We start from the raw sequence: 12,520 nt of genomic DNA on the forward strand, positions 1-12,520 counted from the left end.
TTGGTGGCCCTTTGTTTCCACAGAGAGCTCAGATTCCAAGCCAAGCGTATTCATATGGGAAGGGCTATGGATCGGCCAGCTAGCCTAGAACCCAGTCTCAGCTCAGACTGCCCCAGGGCACAGTGTAGACAAGACATTGACCCTGAGGGTATGTAAACAAACGCCAGACCCAAAGCTAATGTTTGGCTTCTCAAAAAAGCAAACATCTAGTGCCAAGAGCTGTGAAGGGTTAGCCTGCCAGTTTCATGGCTGTTGACAAGAGACATAAGACTCCTGGTTCAGAGGCAAAGGACTTCATCACTCAGAGCACAGCAAGCAGCACAAACCTCATGTTCTAATTGGCCCCTGGCCCCACTCCCAGTGCGGAGCCATCCAGATAGATGCCATACATACAGAGGTTGTGCCTCATAGCTGAAGACCTCTGAGCTTAAGAAACCCAACCTTTGAGAGGAGGAAGACAGTCTCCTGATTACACTGGGCAGTAAATAAACCTGCCCTCTGCTCCAGTGGGAGCCAGTATCTCTGTCCTGCAAGGTCCTTGGCTAGACAAACATCCTTGGAGAGAGAATCTGAAACCAAGGCTGTGAGTGCCTCTGCTCCCAAGGCAAGCAGAAACGCAAGAGACCTACAGAGAATTATCTCCCAACACTTAGCAGCCCACAGGAAGACTATCAAATACAGCATCATTTCTTGGGCTCAATCTAAGATGAATCAGAGGGGATAAACACATAGTAAATGAGTGGCAGGTTATGTGTAATACAATGAACAACCTTTCGAATCCCACTTCTCTGTAATCCCTTCCTACGTCCTCCCCCACGCACCTCTGGTTTTATGGAACTACTCGTGGTTTTCCACCCTATTCTCTTGCCCCCTTCTCCTGGCTACTTTCAGTTTAAATACCACCTTCTCCTGGAAGCCTTCCCTCCCCCAACCCCTTCTCCTCTTGGTTAGGTGTTTCTACTTTGTCCCCCTCTGTATACTTTAAACAGCCTTGGGCTAAAACCAGAAATTCGAAAGTCACAAAACTATGTATTTTGGACTCTGACCCTACCTGAAATTGCAAGAAGTCCAGCCAACTCCTCCACCTGTCCCAGGAGTGTTTCAGGTATGTTGATGCACCTGTTCCCTCAGTAAACACGTAGGCATGGGCACTTTGCTCTTTTTTGCTCTGGCTCCCTGCAGAGCTGTCTGCAGGTGAGCTCCCAAGTCAAGGCCATTAATGCCTGCCTGCAGGAAGGCTTCCTGTGACATCCCTGGTACGTAGAAGATACTCCAGCATGGCCCGCCATTGCTACTGAAGCTACCAATGTCCCATGCCTCTTCCCTGGAGAGGGTCCTGCACGTCATGGTGGGTGGGGGGACGCGTTTCTTTGCTGGCACTGCACACATGTCCAAAAGGAGGAGCCACACGGACTGGACGATGAGCTCCGCTTCATAACGTAAGAGATTCCACAAATACAGGAAAAGTGGAGAAAAAGAATGGAAATGTTCATTGCAGCATACCCCTTGAAATGCCCCCAAATCAACACGCATCCTTCTTGCCATCAAAATGTCACTTTAAAATGCTTTCACAACATTGATCACCATCTGCTAGGGACTGCCAATGTCTTATCCCTGAAAAGTAATTGGGCTTTTGCTGCCTGGAAAGCTCTCCGGGCTCTGTGAGTCCCAGATCTCCTTCTCTTCCTGCCTTCATTTCCCTAAGCGTCTCTTGATGACAACTGCTTCAGGGTATCAATTTCCTCATCAATCAGGCTTCTTAAAGATGCAAGGAAAGCAAACTAAATTTGGTTAAGAAGAAAATGAATTTACTGAAGGATATTGGATTGTTCGTAAAATCTCCAGAAGGGTTGAAAAAATCAAATTCATACCGTGCACTAGAAGCATAAAAACTCTTTTCCCACAGCCAGAGTCGCAGACCCTGCAGCTAACACTGCCAACCTCACCAGGCTGGACTCTGAATACTGCCATACTATGCGCCCTCACCAGAACGGAGTCAGTTCAGTCCTGGCTTCTTCTTGTGACTGATTTCATTCAAAATCAACGGTGGGTCATATTCTCAGTACCCTGGTTGCAAGAAAGGCTGGAAAGTGATTGCCTGGCATTTTTGGCTTCTAGAGTGAGAAGTGGGCTCTTTTTAATAAGGTAAAGGATTCCCCGAAAGAATGGCCAAAAAACAGTCAGATGTCCAATTATACGAATCTTAAGACCCCTTCTGTCTCCTATTGCTTCCCTCAGTTACTGCCTACCCACTCAAATTCATAGTTCTTGATTTGTAATACCGTAAAGATGGCTTTTGAAGGATGTTACTTCAGCGAATGCAGAGATCGGATTGGAAGGGACTGTGATATTTGGAAAACAGTGCAGAAATGGAAGTCGGGGATTGTAATTCTAAATGTATCACACATTAGCTCTAAGAATTTATACAATTTATTTAAATTACTTGAGCCTCAGAAGTAGTTCACAGAAAAGTCCCATACAGAGGACATCAGACTTCTAACACTTTCGGCTCTTACATGCTATGCATGGTTCTCTGTATTTATTATGTTACACAAATAAATTAGGAAATGAGAAGCTATTTGTACCATTTTTAACATCCCAAGTTTAAATACCACTCAGACTGCTGGTCACCAAAGGAGTCATCTCTTTTAGAGAGATGCTTGTTTTGGAATTAGGAGGGCCTACTTGGATGTTCTTGCTGGGAGATTTATATTTAAACTTGTAACACTGATAATCCCTGTATTATCTAATCTCTTTCCAGTCTATCTTTTTTATTTATTTTGCAATCATTAGCACAGCCTTTCTCATAATTTAAAAAGGACAGCGAGATTTGCTTATGCTTGAAATACTAAGCTCTAAGAAGCATAAAACAGTCTCTGGAAACGCTTTCTAACTTACTCAGATCATGTAAATGAAATGTCAGTTCACATATGCTGCTTTGAAGTATTCAATCAAAAGGATGAAAGAGCAAGAAGTATGAGTAGACAAGTAGTGAGCAAGAGCGAGCGAGCAGCCCAGCGATAAAATGAGCGCTTGGATGCATAATAATGAAAGAAAAGGGCTGATATTTTTCTTTTTTAAAAAAGAATGATACAATTTCATTTGATGCTTACTAGAATAAAAAAAGATGAGAACCAGAATAAGAAACTAAATTTCCTTTAGTAAGGAAGGTCACCATATGCTCAGGGTGGTGGAAAAAAGCCCTTTTTGCCCTTCAGCTTGGGGGCAGGGCCTTCTTATAAGATGTAAAAAATATTTGTTTTTGGTATGGCTCACAACACCTGGTAAACTACACATAACATTTTTTTTAATTGTGGTAAAATGCATATAACATAGAATTTACCATCTTAATAATTTTTAAGTGTAGAGCTCAGTGGCATTAAGGGCATTTACACTGTTGTGTGAACATTACCTCCATCCATCTACAGAACTCTTCTTATACCTACGGTGTTTTTTATACCTAAGATTTTTGAAACTTCAAAATACAAAATTTTACCGCATGCAAAAACAGTCAGGTGTATTTTTAATAAAGCAATTTACGTTTTAAAAATGTGACAAAATTCACACTGGAAATTAAAATCAATTATTAACTAAACTTTTGGGCTTGGCATTTAATGGTGATTATATAAACCACTGGTCTCATAAGTCTAAATCTAAGATCAATATGAAAACCTTGTACATTTTTCTCTTAAAATAACTCAAAGTACTAACAGTTCGATTTTATAAGCCCAGAAAAGAGAAGATTTTTGATAGTGTAAGAAACTCGATGCTCTCTTTTCATTGGATAACTCCTATGAGAAGTAAGTCAGGTGGTGAAGGATCAAACTTTATCCTATTCAATGCCATCCCAGGACTGCTTGTTTCTTACCTGCGGGAGCCACTCTTGCCAGAAGAAATGGTTTCCGTTCATGTGGTGGTTCTATTTAATGGGGCAAGTTAAGAAACAGCAGTGTTTCCCCATCTCCTGCGAGGACTCGTTAATTGAAAAGCAGCACAAGGTAGAATTAGAATCCAGGGTTTCAGGACCCAAGCCCAGTTTTATTTCTAAGAGAAATATTTCTCTAAAATTATAGCCTTCTATATCCCTGTGTAGTGGTTTCTTCAGTTCAGACTCTTTTTTTTTTTAATTAAATAAGTTTTTATTGTCACATTTAACTGCTTTGTCCGATATACATTGTAGGTTTCAGTATGGCATAAAAATATATTCCTGAATGTCAAAATATGAACAGAGGAGATGGTGATGGCATTTAAAAAAAAAAGTAAATTCACAATGGTGCTGAAGCTGCTAGTAGGCAGCTGATAAGACGGGAACACATTTGCAGATAAAGAGGTCTGCAACATTTCAAACCAAATGGCAGTAGTAGAAGACCAACAAAACTGGGAGAGGAATGAAATACGGACCCCACAGAGGGGCTAATGGAAAGAACAGCAGTTTCAGCATTTCATTTTTTAGTCCATATTAGACTGTCTAGTTTAGTATTTGAACTGGAGCTCAGTGAGTCAACTTTTCTCCTATAAAATGAAACTACTTTTTCAGAACCTGGTTTACAACTCTTTGACAACTTCCTTATTCTTCCCAGTTTTCACTAGTCCAAAGGAAAGGCAGTTCTACTCCAAAGCATTAACTTGGGGGGCTGACCTCCACATAAACGGTCGGTCCTGTCATTTCCAAACCAACAGCGTAAAATGCTCAAAGAAGTCTTTAGTGGTTTCACACATTCTGGGGAAAACTAGAAAACAAGCAGTAATTAAATAAAAATACAAGGATATCCCAACCGGAAATTTCTACACATTCCACAATTATCCTCCAAATGGCAACTTAAAAAAAAAAATAAGTATGGTTATTCTGATTTAAAATGAATTTTTATTCACCAAGATCCTCAAACAGCTTATTAAATGTCTTTCCTCCACAAATAAAACTAACACTAGGCTTTGTCAGAAGATCTGAATGAGTTATATCCCTTACGTATGAACTCAGCTAAATCCAGTGTCTGGAATCTGTCCATCATAAAACTCAGGCCTGGCACATGACTCCTTTCCGTTACCCACTGCTGTGTGTCCTTCATTTAAGCCTCTAGACCAGAGACCATATATGTGGTTACTGCAACATAGCAGTCACTGTAATTCCACAAAAGAAAAACAAGTAATTTATTTTATGACATACTTATTTGGATGATTACTTACTGGTAATTAGCATTTCTACTTTTTTTTTTTTTTTAAAGGCAACCCTTTTTAAGTGACAATACATATCAGGCTAGTAGAAAAAAGTTGAAACAAAGCCCTCTCTTTTGATCTCACAAAGTCATGCAGACAAGAGAAGGTATATCCGATTTGTTCCAATCAGGCTTCTTGGAATTACCAAAATTTCTTTTCTGGCAAAGATGAATTTGGCTCATCATAGAAAGAAGCTTCTTTGAAGGCTGCTGCTAAACTTGTTTCCCTTTGAAAAAGTAAATTTCAAGGCATGATAGTGCAAGAGGCTTTTGATTTCTAGAACATTTATAGACTAATTGTGCTTAGTCTCTAATTTCCAATTTATTTTAAAGAACAGAAACTACTTTGATAAGTTTCACTCTGCCTAAATTTACCAGTACATCCATGAATCGCACCAGAATTAGGACAATTTGATTATCTTAATGATTCTGTCGTGACACCTGCCACTGCGTCCACAGATGAGACCCCAGGGATGTGCGGCCCCTCCAGGTTCTGTGCCCAAGGGCTCTCTGGGGAGCCCCGGGATCTGAGAAAGCGGTTCTCCCCCCAGAGTAAGTCCTCAAAGAACTCTCTCAATAAACGATTAAGAAAACAGTGCTAAGTGGAGAGTTTCTTTTGGTTGGTTAAATCTGGGAGGTCTGAGTATTCTTGGAGCCCCCATTGGGATGTGTCATGGGTCGGGATGTGTCATGGGTCAGGATGTGTCATGGGTCGGGATGTGTCATGGGTCGGGATGTGTCATGGGTCGGGATGTGTCATGGGTCGAGTCTCTTGACTGTGAGTATTCATTATTAGAGGGCTCTGTGGGGTCAATCAAATTTTCATAATCACTGTCGTCAGATTCCTCAACACTGTCTCCAGCTGCTCTCTGGGAAGAAGGAAGGTCTGCTCCACTTCCAGGATACTTCAGTCGGGCACTGCTGGAAGCATAACTGAAGAGGCCACAGCTTGAGGTTGAGGCATAAAGACACTAGTTTCCATGCGAGAATGGCTCAAAGTACTTTCCTGATTGTTTGGGTGAAAATCAGAATAAGGGGGAGGAGGATCAGAGGTCTCTGCATCTCCAAGTGAACTTCTACCTTCAGCTGCAAACCCAGAATAGGGCGTCCGAGGGCTGACTGCTGCTTCCAGACTTTCAGACGGCACCTGTCTGCTTATCATCGCCTGCTGCAATCTTCTTTCTTGTTCCTTTTCATTTTTCCTCTGAGAGATTTGTCTTCTTAATTTGTTCACTTCTGCCTGACAAGATTCAACAACTCGCTCACTCTTTTCCACATCTGCACACACTGCCTGCACTTTCTCCTGAAGTGCACTGTGAACCTGATAAATCGCCCTGATGTCTTTCATTACTCCATCCTTGTCAAAAAAGTCAGTACCATGTTCTTTAATAACTTTGGCATAACTTTGAGAAGTATTTGGCACTGAAGATACTTTGTACTCTTGCTGGCTGGTGTTGCCGAGGTTGGGAATAGCAAGGGATATGCTTTGATTATACCTTCGATTTGGTCTAAAGAGAACGTATTCTAAAGCGTGAGTGGAGTTGTTGGCGGTGGAGATGAAGCTGAAGAGCAGGAAGACGAGGTCGGGCGCCTCGAGGACGCCGGTGAGCTGCTTGTGGAGAACCTGCTCTCTGTACGACATTTGCTGCTGCGTGTTTCGCCGGAATCTGTACCACCCAATAACTTTCTTTCTCCGATCTTTAAGAATCCTGTCCAAACTCTCTTCGTTAACTTTGCTTACATAGTCATAAAAACTAAAAAGTTTTGAACAAGGCTGATGGTTATGGATTTCAATTACTTGCAGAAATTCTGTGTTGCTGGTTTGTCAGTCACTGATGCTAAAGGTTTCCTCTTGTCTTACCTCTCCCAGCAAAAATCCTTCATGGTCGGCATTGCTGACGGCGCTGTGGAAACACACAGCGCTGAAGGTGTAGCGCGAAATGAAAGCCGCCATGATGGAAATCCCAGTTCAGACTCCTAATCAGAACATTTCTTTTTCTCAAATGCTGCCCTCTACAGTTGATTTGGTTTTGAAGCTATTTCTGTAGCAGGTGGCGAAGCTTGGGAAACAGTTTCAATGCATTCTGTGTTGTCACTTCTGTAACTTCTTCCACTGAGATCCCTTTCACCTGGGCAATGTATTCTGCTGAAATGGAAATGTTTTGGGGCTCATTCCGTACCTGAAACAGAACAAAGTAGACACTAAATCAAACATGACTGTCAAGAGAAGCAATCCTTGGAGACTGCAGATAAACAGAGACAGTTAATTGGTAAAAACTTATGAGCTCTTTTGATTTTTTATGGTGGGTGGGGAGGAGGGCGGGAAGCGAGGCTGGGGAGAAGGTCCTGAACTTCAGCTTAAGAGTACAGCTACAACATTCACTGTAAGTCTGTGCTGCTCTTGAGAAGAGCCCTGGGGTATTAACATTGAGGTCCCAACACCTAGCAAATGAAGCAGTCTGCAAACTGCGGGCACTCGGTGACCCGCGTGACATGGGTTCACTGTCCTTGGCCTGGCGCTTAACTGAGCGCTTGTACAGGTCACGGCTCTGCTGCTTGGCCTCTTCACCTCACAGGCTGCATTACAGTTTGATTCAAGAAATGCCATCGTGTGTCTGGGAGACTAAATAGCTCATGTACCAGTACTTCACTGATTCTAAGATGCATTTCCCCCTATTTCAACATCTCTGTAATTGATATGTATATTTTAGTAACATTCACTGGCATGCCATAGTATAATTGGCAGATTTTTTCTTTCTTAATGGTCACAAAACAGTGGTGCATCTACAATCATTTAGACTTGGTGAAATATATTATTATTGTGATTATTAAGGTGAATTACATTATTATTAAGTCATCTACTCAGGATGATAATGTTCAGAGGCATAAAATAACTGTTAAGGTTAAGAAAAATAACCTTGATAACAAAGCCTAAGAAAACCATAAAAAATGTGCACCAAGATTTATGTTGAAAGACGTTCATCATAGTGTTTACAATACTGTGTTGAAAATCACAATATCAAGTTAAATATATTATGGTATTCACACACTGGAATATTATGCAGTTATTAAACACGATGAGAAAAAGTATATTTATTGACATATTCAGATGTCTACCACAAAAAAGCAAGTTGTGAAATGATGTGTTCAGGCTAATCCTAGTTTTGTGAAAAATATGTTACGTGTACATATACGAATATAAAAATGTCTGGAAGGACATAAATACTTGCATTTACTTAGTGCTTACTGTAGGTGAGGGTTTGTTCTAAGCTTTTCATGGAATTTCTTATTTACTCTTCAAAACAACTCTGAGATGTGTACTATTATCATTAGCGTCCCTTTTTTATAGGTGAGAAGGGATCCTACACAGCTAGCGAGCAGCCTGCCTGAGGCTTAAACCTGTGCAATCTGACATCAGTTTATGCTCTGAACCACCACACTACAGTGGTAACCTTACAGTGGGAGACAGTTCTATTTTCTTGTTTATGATAGTCTGTGTTTTCTAATTTTCTAGAACAAACACATTTTACTTAACAAAAAGCATATTCAACTAAAAATTTCATTGATTCATAAATATTTTTGAGTATCTACTATGTGCAAGGCACTATGCCAGAAACTCACAATTTTTATCAAATGGACTAAACACAAATATAAAACTGGGTTACAACAGCATTTGAAATTAATTTCTAATGCTTAGGGAGGAAAGTGCTAGGTCCTTTTCCTTCTATTTTACATCAATCAGGAAGGCAATTCTGTACCATTCTGTCCAACACACAAACAAACAAATAACTGGAGTCATGATCCTCTGTTTTCTCACTCCTCTGCCTTCTATATTCTTATAGGATCTGGTTTATAAAAATATGTAACTAATTGGTCATTACTGAGCAAAATTCACATTGCAATCACAAATAATCATAGCTTATTAACAATCTCATCATGACTGCTCCCAAACCTCTGACTCTTCAGTGCCAGACCTCTGACTCTGGAAGGCATGGAGACAGACCTGATGGGCAGTCAGGGCACTGAGTAAGCTACACATTGGGAGGTGACTGAAATAGGCACTGTCCAAAGCGAATAAAGCAGATACTGGTGCTTCTTTTCAGAAAATTATAATTCAAAACAGTAGCAATATTTAAAATACAATTCTTTGTGGCCCACAGTAACAAGATGTACAGTCAAGATCATATAAACAAATCTATGACTGTATCAATGCTTATACTGAAAGAAAGAGAACTTCATTATGCTAATTAAGAGAAAAAATAAACATTTATTGAGCATATAATATATACCAGCACTGCTAGGCACTTTCATATATATTGTTTCATTTAATTCTTACTATAATGTTTTGAAGTATTTAATTATTATTTTGCCCACATTTTATAATAAAGAAACAGTTTCAGACAGGTTAATAACTTGCCTAAAGTCAGACAGCTAATGGGTAGCAGAGACAGGATTTGAATCCAGGTCTTTCTGACTCTAAGACATGGAGCTTTTTGCTACACTGGTCTGGCTCTTGTTACTACATAAATTAGGAAATGGCCCATATCAAAAATATTTCCTGGGGCACAATAACTACTTAGGAAAGACCCGAAATTAATATAACCTCTCAACCTAGCATTAAAATAGGATTTCACTGTATTTACACTGTAATGAGAAACACAGCTAAATTGAAAATAGCTCAAATGAAAGATACAATCTAAATATTATAGAAATCAGAAAATCATTTACCTGTTTTTCAGGTCCTAGTGCAGGTGAATCTGTTTCTAAGCAAATTGAAGTTAAAGGCAACTGTTTCACAAGTTTCTGCTTCTTAGAGAGAAAAGAGAAAGCTAGTGAGTTTAAAACATGAGAAATAAAAATATAAAAAAAGAGCATTAAACCCATATGCCAATGCATTCTACTCTTCCTTAAAATTCATGCTTGAATGTTCAATTAATAAATATTCATGATGTTCTCATCATTCTGCTACTAACACATTTAAACAGAAACATTCATTACCCAAAATTATTCAAAGATTCCAGGGACCCAAGGAGTAGTTACCGATAACATAAAAGGGGGTACACCCTGCAAGAAAGCCAAACATCTGGTATCACTAGCCCAATGCAAGATCTCAGAGACTTCTGTTGTTTCTCCACCATCACCACACTCAATATTTCTTTCAACCATTTACTTGAAATCACTCAAGGCTTTAGTTTATAAATTCAAAGTTCATATGCACATTTTAAATTTTAGATTGGGTGGTAGATGGTTTTATTTTCTTATTTATGATTTTCTGTCTGGATTATAAGGATTGCAATTAACTCAATGAGTTTTATACCAAGAACATAATTCTTTTGCTGCCACTGCACTTTCAAAGTAAAAAATGGGAAAGAGTCACATGATGCAAAGTGGAATAGTGTTATAATAAATTATTTTAAGATTAAAATTTCAAAAGCACAGAAATAGGTATGCTTGTGGACTGTTGGTACATAAAGGCGAAACTTGTGTAAACTTCCTTGAAAGGAATGTGACAATTTAACCAAAAATTTAAAAATGTATACTCTTTCCTCAGTGATTCCATTTATAGAGAATAACTGTACAAGTATACAGGTGTGTTTGTGGATGTGCAAAGGTATCACTGAAGCACTGTTTATAACAGTAAAAAATTAGAAACAGCCTAACTTTTCCTTGAGGTAATGCTTAAATAATGGTGCATCCCTATTATGAAATATTATGGACTCATTTTAAACATGAAGTAGGTCCTATTTATTGACACGAATAGATATCCATGAAGCTGACTCAAAACAAAAAGAATAAGGTTCTTATTTTATCTTACTCAATGTTAACAATGATTGTCTCTGAGTGATAGGATCTGAGTTGACGAAATTTATTCTTTTTTTGAAGTGTTTCAATTTTCTATAACATACAAATATTATCTTTAAAACTAGAAAAAAAAGTATTTTAGTTTTGAAAAAGGAACATACCACAGCTAAAGATTACTACTACTAAATAAGAAATTTATCCACAAATGACGAAAGTAGGAAAAATAAAAATAATCTTGGACAATCAATTGACATTTCCGGAACACTCCACCCTACAATGGCAGAATACACATTGTTTTTAAGTGTGTATGTTCTCTTCACCAAGATAGGCCATTAAACAAACCTCAACAAATTTAAAAGAATTAAAATCATACAATGTATGTTTCCTGGACACAGCAGAAATAAAGTAGAAATCAGTAATGAAAAGATAACAGGAAAATTACTAAGTATTTGGAAACTAAACAATACACTTTTAAATAATTGCATGGTCAAAGAAGAAATCACGAGGTAAATTAAAAAACATTTTGAACTGAAAGAAAGTGAAAATACAGCATATGTTAAAATTTGTGGATTGTAACTATAAGTGGTTAGTGCTAATGCAACTATAACATTAAATGTTTATATTAAAAGACAAGAAAGGCTTCAAATGAATAATCTAAGTTTATATCTTAAGAAACTATAAAAAGGATAATATATCATGATCAAGTAGAATTTACCCTAGAAATGCAAGGTTGGTTCAACATTAGAAAATCAATCAATATAATTTACATGCCAAAAAAAGAAAACTGTATGGTCATCTCAGTAGATACAGAAAAAGCATTTGACAAAATCCAATATCCATTTTTGATTAAAAACTCTCAGTAGACTAGAAACTGAACAAACTTCCTTAACCCAATAAAAAGGCATATATGAATAACCTGCAATTAATATCATACTTAATGAATGTTTTCCCTTGATCAGGAAAAAGGTAAGAGTGTCTGCTTTTACTACTTGTATCCAACATTCTACTGGTAGCTGTATTCAGTGAAATAAGGCAAGAAAAACAAATAAATATTGGAAAGGAAAAAGAAATCTATCTTTATTCAAAGATGACATGATTTTCTACACAAAAAAATCCTGAAAAACATACAAAAATCTATAAAACTCTACTAGCATTAATGAGTAATTCAGCAAGGTCACTTGATAAAATTTAAATATATAAAAATCTATTGTATTTCTATATAATAGCAATGAATAATTGATAACTAAAATTTTAAAACCAGTACAATTTAAAATAGAATTAAAAAACATGAAAATGATAAAACATTGATGAGCAAAATCAAAGAACTAAAAAGATACAGTGTTCCTATCAATTATCCCCAAACTGATCTAAAGATTCAATGTAACTCCAATAAAAATCCCAGCCAGCTTTCTTTCTGTAGAAATCATTAAGCTGATTCTAATACAGATGGAAAAGCAAAGAGCTTAGAATAGACAAAATGATTTTGAAAATTAAGAGCTAACTGG

At 38.0% G+C, this 12,520-nt stretch overlaps 1 protein-coding gene and 1 pseudogene across 6 annotated transcripts in view; both read right to left on the reverse strand.

Moving 5' to 3' along the window:
• TATDN3 (TatD DNase domain containing 3) overlaps positions 1-12,520 on the reverse strand; it is a 33,040-nt gene that overhangs the window by 10,122 nt on the left and 10,398 nt on the right. For 2 of the 6 annotated variants that reach the window (XM_074322306.2, XM_019738081.3), the window contains 2 exons: positions 9,942-10,019; positions 6,606-7,393 (listed from right to left, as the gene is read on the reverse strand). In XM_074322306.2, coding sequence (XP_074178407.1) covers positions 7,250-7,393; positions 9,942-10,019 — 222 coding nt within the window. In that variant the 3' untranslated portion in view covers positions 6,606-7,249. Of the gene's footprint in view, positions 1-1,051; positions 1,431-6,605; positions 7,394-9,941; positions 10,023-12,520 lie in introns of those variants that run through there. The other 4 variants (XM_019738082.3, XM_019738083.3, XR_012492928.2 and 1 more) reach the window with 3 other exon arrangements.
• Positions 3,507-7,167, reverse strand: LOC109450603 (BRISC complex subunit Abraxas 2 pseudogene; annotated as a pseudogene).

This window comes from Rhinolophus sinicus, chromosome 11, assembly GCF_057876585.1.
Source record: "Rhinolophus sinicus isolate RSI-liver-muscle chromosome 11, RSI-T2T, whole genome shotgun sequence".
Taxonomy (NCBI): Eukaryota; Metazoa; Chordata; class Mammalia; order Chiroptera; family Rhinolophidae; genus Rhinolophus; species Rhinolophus sinicus.